Below are 18,681 nucleotides of genomic sequence, written 5' to 3'. Positions count from 1 at the left end.
CTGCTGTGGAGGGGCGGGGCGGGGCGAGGCGGGGCGGAGGTTTCCACGGCAACAGCAGCGGCGGCCGGGCCTGGCCGACATTTTGTGGGCCGAGGTCTGTGCTGCGCCGGGGGGCGGGTTTGTGGGTGTTGGGGTGGGGGGTCCTGTGCATAAAAAATATATGTTATCGTTAAGTTGTCGGTGATGCTGAGCTAAAAAGGGGCCTCTTCGGTGGCTGGGGCAGCCTTGGTATTGCAGCGTTTGAATTTGGGTAGTTCAGGTGAGTTGGATGGAGTGGTTTAACGCCGTTTAGTTTGGAAGGGGCCCGCGACCCTTCTGGTCTCGTCCCTGCCTCAAGAGCCCAAAAGCAGCGCCCACGTGTGCGGTGAGGGCTCTGGGTTGCTGCTTACGCAGGGTGTGGGTGATCGCAGCAGCAGGTCGGGGGCATATCTGGTGTGATGTGCTGCACAGCATTATAGGCTATAAGCCCCTGGAGCGTTTTTTAAGTTCTTGCATTTTCTCCTTTTCTGTTGCATGAGTGCCTGTGAGGTTCTTACCTTCCCAATGCAATTGTCCCTTGTCTGCTCAGGCTTCAGGGTATGTACACAAGAGTTCAGGGATGCAGCTTGCTGCCTGCAAGGTTGCTTTGCAGCACTTTTCTTTGAGTTAGTTTGGCTCACTGTAGGAGATGGTGATATTTCAAGTAGACTGGAATATTTAGAAATGGAAAAATGTGAATTTATTTCTTGTTCTTACAGAAGCCTTGCTTCAACATCTTCCACAATATTCCGTGCTCACCAAGTTGTGGTTAGCAAGCTAGCACTTCAGTAGTGCTTCACCAGAACTTTGTATCTGAAAACTTTTCTAAAGCTTCAGTGCTTGAAGTTACGTGTTTTGAAGGGCCACTGCTGCAGTCAGCCAATTAACACTCGACTGATCTCCACGTTACAGACTGTCACAGATCAGCTCAAAAATGTGAAATAGTTGGAGGTTTCCTATTGAAAATTTCATAATGTTTATTTTATTTTGTGGACCTCATTCTCTAGAATATATATATGTGAGTCTTGATTACACTAGGAAGTAATGTGTTTTGAAGCAGGGGATTGTCAGGTTAATTTGATAGTAAACACTAAGCCTTAATCTGCTTTCAGTGCTTGTTTGCATAATAAAGTAGTAGGGCATAAAATAAGGGAGTTAGAAGAAAATTCATGACTCTTATTTGAGGGAATAGGTATAACTGACGTGGTGCTTGTTTAATCTGGTGACAACAACATATAGCATACCTGGCTACTCTAAATTACTGCCAGGCTTGAACCAAAATGCATTAGAGTGATAAAGCTTTATATTATATCTGTATATTTAAAAAAAAATGTTGATGCTAAGCAAAGCTGATGGCTTAAATTACAAAGTTTGTTTTTAAGTGCTTAAACTATTTTCTATTAAAACTCAATTAATGATAATGTTGTAATCAGTGAAGAAGTGATATTTTTTTCATCTTTCTCTTTCTAACTTTCTGGGGTAACAAAGCTCATGGTTTGAGCTCTCCAGTGTTTGTGTGTTTTCTTTATTAAGAGAAAAAACAACCCTGACCACTCCATGAAATTCCGCTGGCATTAATAAAATGCTTTATTATTGAAAGTGTCACAAATGTTTGCTTTTATCTGTTTGCTGAAATTTTCTCCGAGGACTTTATTCAGGCTAGACAAGGGTTATTCTCCTTGCAAAGCATGTTCAGCCAAGTGCCCCATGGGAAAGCACAATGAAAGCTCCTCCTAATATGTGACTGCCAGGTAACTTCAGTGTCTGAGCAGGAGCAGGAGTTCAGATTCCACGTGACTTGCAGGTGAATGTTAAGTTGTCTGCCTTCGTGTCTGTTGAACCCGTTATAATCAGTTTCTATTTGTAGTGCATGAGCTCCCAATTTCCACATGTTAATATCGTCAAAGCCCGTTACAATTACAGTTTGAATTGAGTTGACAGAGGGTGCTTTATTTGCTTCAGGGTTCAGCAAATCACGTAGCAGGTGCTGAAGAAGGTAGATGTCGTTTTGCTTTGTTGTCCAAATTACAGTGACTGACAGGACTATTGACAGCCTGAAGTAAAATCTACTTTACCTCCTTTCTGTCTGTTCAGCGGAAGGTAAGGAGGTGTTGCCCTTGTGCTTCTATTGGAGCGCTTGGGACGCCGACAGCGTGGCTGCCCAGTGAATCGAGGACGCCGTGTTACATCAGCAGGGCTATAAACAGCCAATCTCCTTTAGCATCAGGGCTTCTTCGCCATAATCAGCTTACACACCATTTGCTTATTGCACCGAGCAAACCTGCTGCAGTACTGTTTGCGCAGTGTCTTATTCATGCTGTCCTTTTAAAAGTTTAAGGACTTCTTATCCACATGCCTACCTACTGTGCTAGCGCTGCTGTATATGTAACCCTTTTCCAACGGCTCTTCCCGTCTCTGATTTTCTGAACAACAGGTGATCGCTGTGCATTTGAGCCAGAATCATGGGACTGTTTGACAAGCTAGCAGGATGGCTTGGGCTGAAGAAAAAGGAAGTTCATGTTTTGTGCCTTGGTTTGGACAATAGTGGCAAAACAACGATCATAAATAAACTTAAACCTTCAAATGTAAGTAGCCTACTTAGTTTACTGTTGATGTTTTACTCCGGAGTTGATGTCTGTTTAAGCTGTTTCTGCATGCTGCTATACTGATTGTGATCGTGAAAAAGATGTGAAGAATTTTTTGATTTAGTACAGTGGTACAAATGTATCTTACAAATTTCAAACCAACTAAAACTAAATGTCAGCAACCATGTGCATATTATGAAAACATTTACCAAAACCAGTGTTAACATGGCACATCTTCTAAGATCACTCAGTAAGGAAGGGTTTATGATGGCTGAGATGAGGCTTGTGCGTCTTGGTTATGTGCATTTGGAATATAGTGGTTTTTTTGTTGCTTATTATCAGGACACAGATTTTGGTTTTTAAATTCCGTTGATTTTTATTTTTTTGAAGAGTACTACTGCACATTGTTTAAAAATATAACTCAGTAAAAGAGCCTGGTACTCTTCTATTCCTTGGAATTAGTCTTCTAATGAGAATGAAATAAATTGATAAATGAAAATATAAAATTGCTTACTGTCTGTTGCCAATCATTTGGGGGAATTGCTGCAATTTGTAACAGGAAAATTATGTATATGTACGTAATATCTGTAACGATACATATATATGTGTATATATATATATATATCTATATACACGCACAATTTTTGAGACCTTCCTTGTAGCAGGGTTTTTATGTCAGGATCACCTTAGTAAAGGTGTCCTAACTAGAGCTGAATACTGATTTCAAGATTTAGCACAGGGGTAGATATAAGAGAAGGTCCTGAGGGAGTTACTTGATTAAACAGAATTTATTTCTCCGTTGCTTTACTGTAAGTCATATAATGAGAATTTACTGTTTTCTTTTAATGTGGTATTTTAGGAGGGTGGCTTTGCATTCAACTTGCATAAGTCCTATCCTAGCAAGACATGGCAAATTCTCTAATGTGCAACAAATGTCATTAGATCAGATTTCATGAAATTGGTTTTAGTAAGTTCAGTCAACAGATGATTTTCAGCTATGGATATTCTTAAGAACAGTGCAGTCTTCTCAAGAACAAGTGCTGCTTTGCTGTAGGAACAGCATCATTTGTCTGGCAATTAGAAGTGTTTCTCTGCCTGTTGTATCTGTTGGGCCTCATAAATACATTTGAACTAGAGGAGATGATATTATTTCTTTAACATTTATTTTGCACAGATTTTTCCCTGGTTGACAGGAGCTGCTGACTAAACTGTTTAGGATGGTGAAATACTGTTTTCGCAATAAAACTGTAGATGGATAAACTAAGCTTGTTTCAGTTGCATGGGAAGAGTAACTACTTTAATAATGTTTTTAATAAGGGGCTCTAGGAAGTTTGTGAAAGGATTGTGTATCACTTTCTCAGCTCTATAATCTGAGGATCTTTGTAATCTAAATGTGATTTGTAATCTAAATGTAACCTTTCTCCCTGCTCAGTATTTCTGCTTTCTAAAAGAGCTATTATTCTGTTGTACCGATTTAGCTGAGAGGTTACTTCACTAGCTCAGCAGTAAATCTGATTACCAGTCAGGTCTATTAGTAACGCTTTACATTTTGGCCATTCCTCCAGTGATCAGGTAGTTTGAGTAGAGCTGCGATTAGGCCATTGTGTAGTGTCTGCAGTACACTTCCCAGCCTCAGACAGACTCTTCCAAGCTGGTAGTACAAGTTGAGTATGGCTCGTCTGATGTGTTGACAGAAATATACCCTCTTTCCTCAAAGAGACTTTGGACATTGTGCAGGCTTGTTTGTGCTGACCTTGTGGTCGTAAGAGTGCATGAGTATTTTGAACTTTGACCTCAGTCATCGTCTTCAAGCTGTCATCTTCCACATTAACATATCTCATGTTTATTTCTTAGGTAACGTCCACATGTATGCACACAGTCTAATGTAATCTCACTTTTAAGGATGAAATGTCTTCAGTGCTCTTGTACAACTGTATCTACTGTTTTTCCTAGAAAATTAAAAACCTTGATCCTGAATTATTATGCTTTTCAGGGAACTTATTTAGTAACAGTATCTGGATTTATAAAAATCTCGTGTATTACATTGTGTATTTTGCAGATTGTATTGGGAAAAATAGATGTGTGATGTATTCATGTTACCAGTATATTTCAATATTAAGTGTTTTCTAATTTTATTTAAAAATTTGTACTTTCTTTCTCTTATAGGCTCAAACTCAAGACATTGTTCCAACAATAGGATTCAGTATAGAGAAATTCAAGACATCCAGGTAGCAGTTTCTTTAATTTTCTCCCTTTTAACTGTAATAATCAATGTACATCAGTTGGACCTATATCACACTTTCAGGATAATGTAACTGAGCGTAATGGTGTGCTGGTGTATTGAAATGTCACGTAGCCTGCTGCAGTGTTGTAGTATCCAGGAGTCTTAGCTGCAATTCTAGACTGACAGTGTTAGAATATATTCCATGTTTTGCACTGCTATAAAACTATGTATGCAAAGTTATTTTTTATTTTTTTAATAAAAACTTTGCAGTGGTGTGTTATGAGCGTCTGATTTCTTTCTTAACAGTTTCAGACTGGGACGCTGTTACAGTCTTGAGGACAGGCAGTTACTTAGGTGGCAACCTGTATTCCGATAAGCACTCTCACTGGGGAGACTGAGGAGATTGCAGTCTAATCTCATTAAATGAAAAATGGTGGTTACAGCCTTAGGAATGGGAAGATGTCAGGGGCAAAGGTCAGGAAAGGAACAAATTATTGGCTGAGTGAAGGCCAAGCTATTAGGAAAGCTAGGATGTATGTAAGGGATGTGGCGAGGCAAAAATGTTTCAAAGAGGTAACATTAGATATTAGTTTATTATTTTGTAACCTTCACTGTGTATTTTTAATGGGTGCAGTCAGTCTGCAAGACAATTGTTTCCTCCTTGAGCTGACATGTGGGATTGATGGGTTTCCTGTTTCTACAGGAGGCTCACAGCTGTATTCTGTCTCAGTAAAGCATATAAGACAGGTTTGGGTGTGTGAGAATGTAAATCCATTTATGTTACTTTCCTTTATTCTGGTCCTGTAACAGGAGAAGTGACCTGCGATTATACAATGTAGAATGTTTAACAAAAAAAAAAGTTCTGGTATTACAATCAAAACATTGTTTTGGAGTTGTTAAGAATTTTTTATGTGGCAGGGCAGCTGGTCTAGAATCTGGTAATGTCCGGACGTAGACTGGAAAGAATTATTTTGAGACCTCCTCATTTTGATACTGCTCCCACTCTGAAAGCTGTGTGGGACTACGCAAAATAGGAAAACCTAGTATTGCTTTCAGTGTTGCCTCTGTAGACGTTTCAGAAGTGGATCAGAGTTTTCTTGTCATGTTCTAGAAGTTGACCTTGTGTTTAGCATTTGTGTGAAATCTCAAAGTTGCAGAGACTGTCCGTTGTAGCTTGGTCACCTGCAGAAACCTGTTATTGCCAGAATGTGATGCTTCTCTGAAGGGAGAGTGGTATGTGTTTTTTTTTGTTTGTTTGTTTTTAGTTGTTGGCTTTTAAAAACTATTTCTGCCTACAGAATCTTTTTGATGCTGTTGATGCCTGTCTAAGAACAGAATTTAAGACAGGGTGTGCATTTTAAGTCATGGCTCTTCCAAATTTTATATACTTAGCGTTGTAAACAACATTCAATGATAATGTGATCAAAAGAGAGGCTGAATGGGAGCTTATTTTATATTCAGTACAACTTTTTGTAATTGATATAGTTCTTTTTGCAGAGAATAAACATTTTTTTCTGTTGTGAAGTATTTCTATGATAAGACCACAAAGCTGGGTAGGATAGTTTGAAGGCAGATACAGCAGCCAAAGTTCCTTTTGGAATCTTTTACAGATAATTGGGATTCAAGTTGATCTGGCTCTTTCTGTCGGGGTAGCAAAGTAAATAGTTTGGTTTTGGTTTTGTTCTTTGTGTCTGATTTTCTTTTCTTTACAGTTTGTCTTTCACAGTGTTTGATATGTCGGGCCAAGGCAGATACAGAAATCTCTGGGAACATTACTACAAGTAAGCCTATTATTTGTTTTAAAGCATTGCTGTTCATATTAGCTGGCATGTACATTGTACAGGTGGAAGTCTAATAATACCTAGCGCTTAGAAATGAGTTAAAGAATCGTGCCTGGTGTTCGACAGGAGTTTGGTCTGAATAAGTACAACTACTTTAAGAAGAATTGATATGCTGTTAATTATCATACTTTTGGGGACATCTTATCTCAAAGATTGGGGGAGCGTGCTAGAGATGAGTTTTAAATTCTAAAAACAAAAACAAAAAAACAATCCTATAAGAAAGCACCAAGATAAATTAGGTCTCTTACTTTTCTGTTCCTCTGTGAGTAAGAGACTTTAAAAGCCAAAAGATATTGGCTGGTGGCTGAGGGTTGCTTTTTTTTTTTTTTTTAATATGTGAGGAGCCTCAGAGGATGAGGTGGCACATGTAAACTAAGAATTTGATCAAGTATTCTTAAATGTTACTTATGAAGTAGGATGTTTACTGTATTTTATAATATTATGGTATTCATAGAATCACAGAATGGTTTGGATAGGAAGGCTCCTTAAAGATCCGCTCAGTTACAACCTTCCTGCCATGGGCAGGGACACCTCCCACCTGACCAGGTTGCCCAAAGCCCCATCCAGCCTTGAACGCCTCCAGGGATGGGGCATCCACAGCTTCTGTGGGCAGCCTGTGCCAGGGCCTCACTCCTTCTCTGAGTGAAGAATTTCTTCGTTATAGCTAATCTAAATCTAGTTTAACTAGTATTCTAGTTTAAAGCAGTTACCCCTTGTCCTATCACTACACACCCTGGTGTAAAGTATCTACTCACCTTTCCCGTAGACCCCCTTTAAATACTGGAAGGCTGCTCTAAGGTTTCCGAAAACCTTCTCTAGGCTAAACCTCAGCCTGTCTTCACAGAAGAGGTGCTTTAGCCCTCTGAGCATTTTTGTGGACACCCCCTGGACCTGCTCTAGTAGGTCCACATCACTTGTACTAGGGGCCCCAGAGCTGGATGCACTGCTCCAAATATTGACTTACTGGTAATAGAAACTATTGTCTGTTTTTCTAGCTTCTGATGAAACTTGAAGCTTTATTTCTGTTGTTTCACTGGCATTCTGTAATACCTGTTGCTGATCAACAGAAGGTGAACATTATTATATCACACGGAAACAGCTTGTGTTCCCCATTCTGGAGATTATAATAAAATTTAAATATTTGATTAATATTAAATGTGATAGACTTGAAAGTATTCTTTAATTGAGGATTAACACTTCATCTTCTTTTCATGTCAAAATTGTGTTAACAATTTAAAGACTTGTGTGGGCATCACTTTCAAGAATGTTAGATGTCTGTTTCCCAAAACTTTTGGATTTCAATGGCTGATGCCCCTAGGCTGCTCTCAAAATGCTAGCTGAGTGTTTCATAAGCAAATGATTTTTCTGACTGATGTATTTTAATGCAGTAAATTACTCTTTTATGTGGCATAAACTGCTTTTGTTAACGTTAACGGGAAGGGAGTTTCTTAGTTAATGCTGACAGTGAAATGTACACTTGTATCCACTTCTGTTCCTGATCCAGTGCAGTAGTCAAATACTGAAGATTAACTTCTGCTAAAAATAATAGAAAATAATTATGTACTGTTTAGTTTATAAAATTAAATCTAGCTTAACTTTATAAGAACAGCAAAATGCCAGTCAATTCTGATCAAATGTCTGCATTGAAGTAGTTGCCTCAAAGTACTTAAAGATTGCTCTTTTATTTGCCTTGAACCTATCTTCTAGGTTGTCCTCAAAGGACCAAGTGTCCTTATTATTTGTAAATTTATGTTGTGCTACCTGTTTGTGAAGTTATTTTGTGTTGGTAAATACACACTAGGACTCTGTTTCCCATAGATAAATGTTGTACACTCAAAGTCTTGAATATTAGCTGAAACAGTCAAAGTATTTTTTTATTTACTATTCAAGTTCTGCCGTATTCCTCAAAATAATGGACATTCTCCTGCAGTCTTAGACTGGTCAAGATATTTCTTTTTATCAGTAGGGACTGGTTTTTGTGTTTGTTTGTTTCGTTTTGTTGGTGTTTTTTTTTTGTCTGGGACAAAGATAGTACTGAGGGGTAGGGTTGGGGGGGTGAAGAAGTACCTCTAATTGTCTCTCAGAGAAATGTAAAACAAAGGACAAATAACTATTACATTAACAGGTAAATTAAGAATACTTTTTGTGGGTCTCCTATAGCTGTTCTTCTGAATTGATCAGACTTTATTTTGCTTTCAAATAACTTTCAATAAATGAAACATGAAATATAAATAATATGCTGAAATCAGGAGTTCATGGGCATATATATACATTTTGTCTGTGGTCATTTTGCCGGCAAAATGTCTTTGATTTGAAATAGTAGAAAATTTTTACCTGTTGTTAAAAGAAAAACAAAACTATTTATGCAGACTTTTGTGAAAGTTAGTCTGCATGTGCCTGGTTGTTTCTACAGCTGTAGACACGCAGTTTTTCTTTAGAAATAAAATCAAGTTCAGTTTAAAAAGAAAAACTCTAAATAAAATCGTTTTAGTGCAGGAAATAAAGGACTTCTACAGAAAGCTCTCTACAGGTTTACTTTGTGAGCACACTGTCAGCATAGCAGTCGGTTACATTTTCAGAGTTCATTTTTCAGTCTCGGTGGTGAAATCAAGATTTCTGAAGAGTCTGTGTAGACTGAATCTTGTAAGAGTCATGCAGCTAACAATCTCAAGTCTCAAAAAATGTATGCAGGTTGTCAAAAGGTTGAATTTCAGAAATAGGGCTGGATTCAAAACTTAATGGCAAATAGCAGAAATTAGAGGAAAACACAGGTTTGTTTGATTTTTTTTTTTTTTTTGGTGTTTCTTCTAAAGCCTTTTCTTAATCACAGTTTAAGAGAACCTATAATTTGCCTCTTTGCTCTTTTTATGTTATGCAGAGAAGGCCAAGCCATTATTTTTGTCATTGATAGCAGTGACAAATTAAGAATGGTTGTGGCCAAAGAAGAACTTGACACCCTTCTGAATCATCCAGGTGAGGAGGCTTTTTTCCCCTTCTGTCTCCATATTTGTTATGTTGTTGTAAGAAAAAATCTTCTTACCTGACACATTCTGCATTCTGAGTATTTTATAAATATTTTAGACATTCATGAATACTAGAATAATAGCCCTGGATAGGGGTTTTTCATGTACCTGTTCTGACTTACGAACTGATCATTTGTCAGCTGGCTACATTGCGTTGGATTGCTTCTTCTTGGACCTCATTCTTAATCAACATAGAACAAAAGTTGTGCTAGTTTGAAGAATGGATCTTGACCTTTTGGAAGCTGGAGAGCCTGTATACAGTGACTAACATACACAAAATTCCCTTGTCTAAATTTTTCTGTGAAGACTAGTTCCTTTAATGTAAATTTTCATTTTTTTATCTTCATGGTCTTTTTTTATTATTATTATTGCAAGATAGCTAAAAATAAGGATACCAGGGTAGTTATACCAGTCAGTTTCAATTGCCTATAAAAGGATATGTGGGGCAGGATAGAATATGAGAAGATTCATGGTGAGGCATTTAGTTTTAGGGGCTCTTACTTTATTTTTTTTCTATGGGGCTGTATTCTCTTGGATAAGTTTTGAGATCAATCAACTCTTCCCTTCTTTGCCTTTCCATATGGCCAACACTATTGGAATCAAATTATGTATTTATAAGCAATATGCAATTTTGATTGACTTTCAGCACTGTAGTATTGTTGTGAGTAGCCAGAGTGTAAAACTACATGCAGGAAATTTAAAAGTGAAATCCTACTGCAATTTCGTATTTATTAAGCTGGTAGAGCCTTAACTTGTGGGGTTACAGTACTAGATGTGAGAAAAGAGAAATACTTCTGTATTTCTAACCAAGGATAGTATTGTGAGATAGGAGCCGATCATATTGCTGTGGTTTCCTTTTCCATGCAGGCTGCATGTAATACATGAGCTCATCAGCAAGGATGCTGTAGCTGAGCATATGTGAGCTGACTGGGTCCCTTCATTTTATGTTCAGAGGAACGGGCCACTTCAAGTGCAGACACTGAAAGGACAAGCTCGCAAAGTTCAAGGGGAGGGAGGAGGTGAACCAAGGGCTGCAGGTGGATTACATAAGGGTCAGGGAACTCTAACAAAGCAGGTATTAACCACACTGGTAAAAAGGTGATTCTGTTGATAAAAGGGAAACCACATAAGACTAAGGATAGGAGGTAGACACAACTGTAGTATGTACTGCTTTATTATAACACAAAAGAGTAAAAAGTGTTAAGGCTGAGGATTTGCAACTTTGGGTATCGTATTTAAGTATTAACAGGTTACTAACACTGATCTAGTAGGTCAGCACTCTTCAGCTTTTGATACGCTTATGTTTTTTGACTCTCAAAGATCGTGGCTGTGGCCACCTGGTGTATTCCCTAGCACCAAGGAAGGGCACTACTGTATTTTTGCCTTGGGGCAGCTCAGGTAAAATGCAGCCATAGCGTTCCTATCCTTTGGGGTTTTGATAGGTCTTAATCCAAGAGGACCAAAGAGAATAATGTTTGATAAAAGTAACTATTAACTGAATCAATCTATAGCTGTTTTACTACAGCAATATTTTTATTTGCATTACTGTTGTTCTACCCTTCTTCTACATGCCCTATTTACTCCCCTTCTGTGCTTCTGCCTCTGTGAACCCCCTGTTGTGGTTTAAATGTACATGCTTACACTTTAAGTGGACGCCGGGTAATAACCTTGAATAGATTCCTGTCCCTGAAAATCTTAGCAACCCTTCAGTAAAACAGGCTTTGCCTGAAGTGGTCAGGTGAAAGGGAATGTGAAATGTGAAGCATTAATGGTGGTAGAAGTTGTGCTAGCTGGGATTGTTTTGAAGATCAAAACTACTACTTGTGATAGTGGACTGTGCACTCTACAAATAACAGCTTGTTTAATGATCACTGTTATGTTATTACTTCAGCATTTTGCAAGATCACAGTCATTAGATTACCTAGTCAGACATTGACTCTTGGGTCACTTGACCTCCAGCACATGCTTCTAAAATAAAATGAAATTTCTGTACGTTTGAAATGCTTTGTATAAAATTACACATCGCATGTCTCTAGTGTCTGTCTTTTTTTAATGTGTTAGGAAGAATAGGGTATAGCATGGTAGGAAATAATAAGGTAGGAAAAAATGTGTCTGTTTATCAGTTTATTTAGCAAACATCTTTAAGTGTGTATTTATGAGTATATGTGGGTAGGTTGTACCCGTTTTCACGTGCTTAACAAACAAAAAAGAAACTACAGTGAGAATTCCTTGGTAAATTTGGCTATCTGCATGTGTGATGTTAACAAACTTCTGTGGTTCTAACATATCTGTAAACTGCAACCTGTGAGTGCGAGAGTTCATTTAACTGTACTTTAGGTTAGTGTAAAAGTATCAGTTGGGAGACAAAAGAGCTATTCAACTGTGGAATCAGAACAAAAATTTAATTATATTCTTTCTGTGCTTCTATTTTAAGGCCTTTTGATTCACATTAGAGGATGTCAGAGGAAAAAGTAGTTCCAGATAGGGTAAACAACTGTGAAAACGTCAGCATTTTGTTGAGCACTCATGATCTCTGAGTATGGTTGTACTAGTAGTATCTCCACTGGATTTGTGGGAGGGTTCAGTAAAAGGTTTGAAAAGAGCATAATTAAGAAGTTCAATTCATTTCAGCATTAGGAGAGTTGTTTTTTTTAATGGGGTTCTGCCACCCTTCCCAGCAGGGTCAGCTGGCTTATGTTTGGAGGTTCCAAATAAATCCTTAGCTTGTTTCCTATGGGAAACAACCTCTTCTCTTTACTATTCTAAGAAGCGCCTCTATGGAAATTTTCATCACAGTTTCTTTACAGATCTTTTCCTATGAAAAATTGATGGGTTGATTCAAATCCAAATTTTTCACAAATCCCAGAATTAATCTTTTTGAATAATGTGGAACAATTTCTGTAGCTGGCACTGATACTAGTAATTTTTTTTGCCAGCTTTATTCTCTTCAGCCTGGCAGATGTATGCTTTGTTTCCTTGCAATGACTCTTTAGCCTTTCATGGTAATCAGAGAGGCTGTTGCATGTATAAATACACCAGAAACTAGCAGTGTATCAGGGTCCTTGGTTGGGACTGTGGTTCCCACTACTAACTGCGAAGAGCTTCTGGTAGAGAAGTCTTTGTTCAAGTGAAGGTCAGTTGAGGGATGTCCTGACATCTGCATCTTTTCTTATTTTATGATCTTTAAAGAAAGTCATGGATGTCCTCCAGGATGCTAAAGGATAGTGCAGACTACTCATATGCATCTACTTTTGGGAGGATATGAAGGAATGAAAATAATTTTTCTGTTCACTTTACACATCCAATCTTCACTAAACAGAGGTGCACATAGTATTTGTAGGAAATTGCTTGAGCTCCTGTTCCTCAGCTTCGCCAACAACTCCTACCTACAGCTTTAAATATATGTGTAAGGTAGGGGGAGATCCCAAAGCCTACCAGAAAGTTTGAGCTTTCTTGAAGCATGCATCAGAGGCCATGTGACCCAACAGTGTGCATCTTGGTAGGATACAACCTTCAAAGAATTGCAGTTACAGGTGAGCAGAATACCTTCTTGTATTGTTTGTAGTTTGTTGCTTGCAGAGATTGTGTTGCATATTGTCATGGTTCTTCTATTTCTGCCTGTGCCTAGATATTAAGCACCGTCGACTGCCTATTCTGTTCTTTGCTAACAAGATGGACCTCAGGGATGCGATATCATCTGTGAAAGTATCTCAGTTATTGTCATTAGAAAACATCAAAGACAAACCCTGGCATATCTGGTAAACTTTCCTTTTATTTTTACTCTTTTATTGGTGACAATTTGTATTCATATTTTAGCTCTATCATACCACTCAGTATTATATAATACAAACTAAATCTACCAGATAAAATGCTGTTCTGCCATATGTGGAATGAGTGGAAACATTACAATACTTGCTATGAAATACATTTTATAGGCACAATACAGTGCATTCATGTAGACTGTAAGTAGAAAACTTTCACGAGAGAACTGTTACCCGAATAATGAAATAGAGAACTTCAGTGAAATTGAAAAGCAGCGTTCTTATCAGAAGAGTAGCTGCGCCTATTTTTGCTGGGAAATTGTGTGGAATTGCCATCCGTGTTGCTGCTGGATTGTCTTGCAGGATAAATAATATCAACAGTGAAGCCTTTAGAGTTGTTTTCTTTCAGTCTCCAGGTGCTGCTGTTAAAAGATCCCTTAGTAAGCTGTTCCTGTGGGAATTCAGAGAGACAGTATTGCACCACATAATGTCTGAGGGGTTTTTTTTAGTTTTAAGAACTATTGCACTTCCTTTCTGAAGGATGTAAAGCTTTCCTATAAATAAAAGGATTGTCTGTGTTGACAGGGGAAAAAAACCCTTTGTGCTCAGAAGTACTTTACAGAAGTTATATTTTTAGCTTACAAAAGTTCATATATTGTAAACTAAAATTGATATCAGCAGCTAAGTGCTGCTGAAAACTAAAGTTTTCATTTTAGGCCCTTTAATAATTAACTTGATTACTTGGGTGTTATTTTGGGATTGTTGCTTTGCACTGATGAATTCCCAAGCTCCTTGAGAAATAACTTTATAGATAACCACAAAATAGTGCAGATTCACTGCTGTGTTAATTTTCATAAGCTGAAGAATGAGGGGCCTTAAACAGTTGTACCCCTGTGATTCAAAGGGTAAATTCACACTGTTCTCATTGTGGCCTAACATAGACAGCCCTAGGGTGGCTGTTACAAGAAGTGTGTATGCACAGTACTTGTTTCCTCCAGTACTCCAACACCTTTGCTTTGTATAGGAACTGTGTGGGAGGAAGGAAGGTGCTATTTCTTTGGTCTTGCTGTAGACAGTAAATACAGGTTTTACAGCATTTGCAGAGGGTGTTACTAAAGTGTATCTGCAGCAGAACAATACAGCTGCCTCATGTGGGAGGTCTTCAAGAGCCCCTCATGTTCTAGGAATGATTCCCCTGTCTCAGAACTGTAGTAGTTACTTAAAACTAAAAGCACATCTTGAAATGTTCTCATATTGGGAAGGTACTGTAGAATTAATCCTTTGAGAAGCAGTCTTCTTCAGGTGAAGAAAACTTAATTGTGCATGCTACTTTGCAGTTCTGTAAATTACAGGTATAGTGACGAGTCCATTGAAACTGTTATTATTACAATGTCTTCATAATTTGATTTGTTTCTTTCAGTGCCAGTGATGCTCTTAAAGGAGAAGGTTTACAGGATGGTGTGGATTGGCTCCAAGGTATGCAATGTGTAATTCTCTTGCTCTATTCTCATTCTGTTAAACTCTTTTCATTTTGTAAGGTTTTTTCTTTATTTCCTTTTTCTTTCTGTCCATTTCTGCTGTCAGATCAAATCACACAGTGAGTACTGATGCTCTGTCTCATGCTTACCTTTCATTTTTCTCCTTAATGTGCACACAAAGATCATGTTAGTTCTCTGTCAAAAGTGTGTACTATGAAATGTTAATGCATACTCTTGAAACAGTGCAAAACTTTCTTTTAAACAATAATAATACATGGTGCTCCTGAACTTTAATTTGTATAGTGGTAGCTCAGTTTGTTCTTTAATTTATTCTTACTGGCCTGTCCCAGTTTTCCATATCTTGTTGTTAAGTATTTGGAAATGGTGAATAAGCAGTCTAGAAAGATAAACAAATATACCGATTTTGATTCTTTTGACGTAGAGCCAAAGAAACCAGCTTACGTTGTAAGGATCCTAGCATATGCAGACACTTGTAACCACATAGAAAATAACACATCTGGCTTATAGGATGTATTGCATACGCATTCTTTAATTGCAAACTTTGTGTGGTTGCTGTGTTATTTCCTTATGTTGTGTATTGGTAAGGATTGGGTCTCTATGGTCCTCCCGTGTACTGCTAAATGTTTAGAGTAGTGAAGTGTGGTATTGTTCTAATTTTAGCACCCTCAATCTAATGTACATTGCTTACGTTCTGAGTGTGTTAGTGGAGAATAATGTGAGTCTGAGAACAAAATGCTGTGCAAGATGACTTTAGATTGACGTGTTCTGTGCTGTGGTAGCCACTAGATGTCAGCAATGTCCCAGAGTTAGTGCCACCAAATTTCTTTCAAAGGTGTAGCTAAGTAGCATCAGACGTTCTACCTGATTAACATTGCTTCCTCATGTCCATGGGTACCAGACTGTCCTTTCTACTTAGAATCCTTTCTGTTAATTAGAAGGAGATGGTTGGTTTTTCTACATTGTTACAGAATACAAAAACATTTGGTCATGTTTTCAGATGAAGGTATACTAACTAAAAATGGTCTTTACAAAGAGACTGTTTTACAGAGAAACTGATGCATCCTCCACCATCTAAAAGAGCTCTGTAGTGGAGAAGCAGCACCTTACTACTGAGCTTCCTTCACTGCTGTATTTCATTACAGAGAGTAGATTCCAAATATAATACTCTTTCCTAATTTTAGGCATAGTTCTGATTCTGTAATATCTTCCTGTGATTTCCAGGGTCTACACTTAAAACTTCTAAATTTCAGTCCAAAGTTGGAGTTGATGATTTTGTACATAGCTTCAAGCTACTTAAAGAGGTTCTCAAATGCTAGTCTAAATATTTTCTGATGAAATATTTAAGTTGTATACATAGATTTTTAATCTCTGCAATTAAGTGCTCCTGCTGTCACTCGTATAGCTCTTTATAGCTATTTACTCTCATGGGTAGTTAAAATTCTTAATTTTCTGAGTTGAAATTCTTCACAGATGGGTTTTACCTAAAAGAATTGCTATTAACTCCCATCTCAGCGCACCCTAAAAGCTTAAGTGGGGTTAGGTTTAAACTGGATTGTCACCTAAGCATGTGCGGTTTGACAGTTACACTTTCAGTGGATGAAGATTTCATTTCATTTTCTGCTATGATTCTCCTGCCCATTGCTAGAGCACTCGAGGAGAAAAAATGGAAGAACTCTGTTATATTAGTCTCTAAATCACAAGTGTCATAAACTTAAGTGGACAAACAGACACCTGGTTAATGAATATGTAGTTTTTTTGTCAACAACCATACTTTTCTTAGCTACTTTTTGCAGATCCATTGTAGGTCTTTTGCAGACTCATAGCTTCCCTGGTTTCAGGAGGGATCAGGTTTTGCCTTTTTTTCCTCAGCAAGCGCTGAGATTGCTTATTTTCACATTTTGTAACGTGGATTTCTATTGCAACACCATATCATCAGTAGGGTAAAACTAACCTGTCTCATGTTGGGCTAAACACAGCTCTCATTCCTTACTACTGCTTTTAATTAAATTGTGCTGACTTCCCCATATTGTAATGGGGATGTAGTATATTTATGCTAACTAAGAAAAACTTTGAAGTGAATTTAGAAGTGGCAATCAGGCTCTCAGTATGGAGAAGTGTGGTTACTGAGAGCAAGGATGTTTCCATGTGAATTATGCAAAAACAAACTTTAAATCCTTTTGGTGTTCATTGCTTTTGGGGAGTTAATTCTAGTTTAGTTATGTGGAAGCTGAAATGCGCGCAAGGAATTGAAATGTGTGCTTCACAATTCTCAGACCTTGTTCTCATCCTTTACCTTAAGCTTGTAAAGGATAAAAATTATGTAGAAGGTTCTTCATGTTTAATTAGCTATATTTGAGGAAAACTACTTGGCTGTGAAGGAATTTCAGAAGTGGATGTGAGAGCAAATTGAAAACAACTCAAAACTGGATTGTGCCCCACTATTTTAACTACACCAAAGTATCTATTGATGTAGTTCCATAACCTGGACATACTGGGCTATGTTTTCAAAAAGTGAAATAAGACAATAATTCATCTTACTTCTATTTAATACTAGCTGTCTCTTTTTATTAACAGATCAGATCCAAGCAATGAAGACATGAGAGATAAATAAAAGATGTATGGTGTTCTCACTTACAAGCTTTGTTAGTAGGTGTACGAGATCTTGGAAAGGAAGAAAGACTTGAAGAATACAGACAGTTCAGCTAAATATTCTGTGTTGATTTGTTTCCTTTTAGTATCACTTCCAGGAAAAATGCATTAGATTACATAGTACCTCAGGTATGCACATCCATAAATTAAATTGAATCTCGTGACTGAAGAGCATATTTAAAACCAAAAATGTGTAAATAATAAGCATCTGCATTCATTTTAGTTATAGGTGATAATTAGCCATCAGGAAGTGCCCCTATGTTTTTTGGGGGAAGACAACTTTTGAACAAGTGGTAAAATTTATATTCCCAAGGAAGAATGATCATCACTTCCTGAAATAAAGCTGTATGAAATACTTAAAATTGGGCACTTGCAAACAGTAGGTATTTCTGGATTTTTTTTACTGTAAATTGTAACATAGTTTTTTTAATAACCATCTGCAATAGGCTACTAGAAGAATATTTTGATTGAAGTTACAAGGATTCAAATATTAAGTGCAGCTGTTACAAATGATTGCAGATGTTTTTAAGGAACTGTTTGTAATGAAATGTTACAAACTGTTTTTGTGATGTGCTATGGTTATATTTCCATTCCCATCAATAAAACTTTAAATGTACAGCATGTCACTTTTTTTTAACATAAATATGTTCATTGATTGCCTTTACATTATAGGGGTTCTTGGTTTTCAGTTTCATTTGGAATTTTTGTCCATTTCGTGATGGGAATAGCATTCTATACTGTAATAAAATGGTTCTCTCAAGATTATTTTTTTAATTGCATGTATTTGTTATACTTTCTGATAAGCTAGACTGCGGTTCCAGGTATTTGTAAAGCATACAATTGAAAATTATATTTTGGAAACACAGTTAAGGGGCAGTTCACTAGTTACTAGATCATTAATATGAAATATGTATTATACTTCTGTTATGTGTAAAATGTTTTACTTTCAAGAAGGATTTTTAATAAACCTTCTAACTTCAAAGGTGCAGTCTAGGTAACAAATTAAACCAATGCTAAGCACTCTATTTTTGTCATGCCAACTCTTCCTCATTAATCCCTCTTCCTGTGTCTGATAAACAAG

At 37.4% G+C, this 18,681-nt stretch overlaps 1 protein-coding gene across 5 annotated transcripts; it reads left to right on the top strand.

The window, feature by feature from the left end:
- Positions 1-10: 10 nt before the first annotated feature.
- Positions 11-18,623, top strand: ARL6 (ADP ribosylation factor like GTPase 6). Of its 5 annotated transcripts, none has more exons than XM_040567964.1 (8): positions 11-94; positions 2,453-2,603; positions 4,770-4,831; positions 6,540-6,608; positions 9,547-9,641; positions 13,320-13,449; positions 14,873-14,928; positions 17,526-18,623. In XM_040567964.1, the coding sequence occupies exons 2-8, from the start codon at positions 2,481-2,483 to the stop codon at positions 17,549-17,551; spliced, it is 561 nt and encodes a 186-aa protein (XP_040423898.1). In that variant the 5' UTR covers positions 11-94; positions 2,453-2,480; the 3' UTR covers positions 17,552-18,623. The 5 variants fall into 5 exon arrangements, with proteins under 5 accessions (XP_040423898.1, XP_040423880.1, XP_040423907.1 ...); XM_040567946.1 differs by having other exon boundaries at positions 4,770-4,834; XM_040567973.1 differs by having other exon boundaries at positions 29-259.
- Positions 18,624-18,681: the final 58 nt, after the last annotated feature.

Source organism: Cygnus olor, chromosome 1, assembly GCF_009769625.2.
Source record: "Cygnus olor isolate bCygOlo1 chromosome 1, bCygOlo1.pri.v2, whole genome shotgun sequence".
NCBI classification, from domain to species: Eukaryota; Metazoa; Chordata; class Aves; order Anseriformes; family Anatidae; genus Cygnus; species Cygnus olor.
Note: the sequence above shows the minus strand (reverse complement) of the source record. Positions and strands in the feature narration are given on the sequence as shown.

Bases quoted from the DNA above. Each gene is read 5' to 3' on its own strand.
- ARL6 (XM_040567946.1), top strand. From the start codon at position 2,481: ATGGGACTGTTTGACAAGCTAGCAGGATGGCTTGGGCTGAAGAAAAAG. The intron at 4,835-6,539 runs GCAGTTTCTTTA...TTTTCTTTACAG, and splicing joins AAATTCAAGACATCCAGGTA to TTTGTCTTTCACAGTGTTTG. The intron at 13,450-14,872 runs GTAAACTTTCCT...TGTTTCTTTCAG, and splicing joins GACAAACCCTGGCATATCTG to TGCCAGTGATGCTCTTAAAG.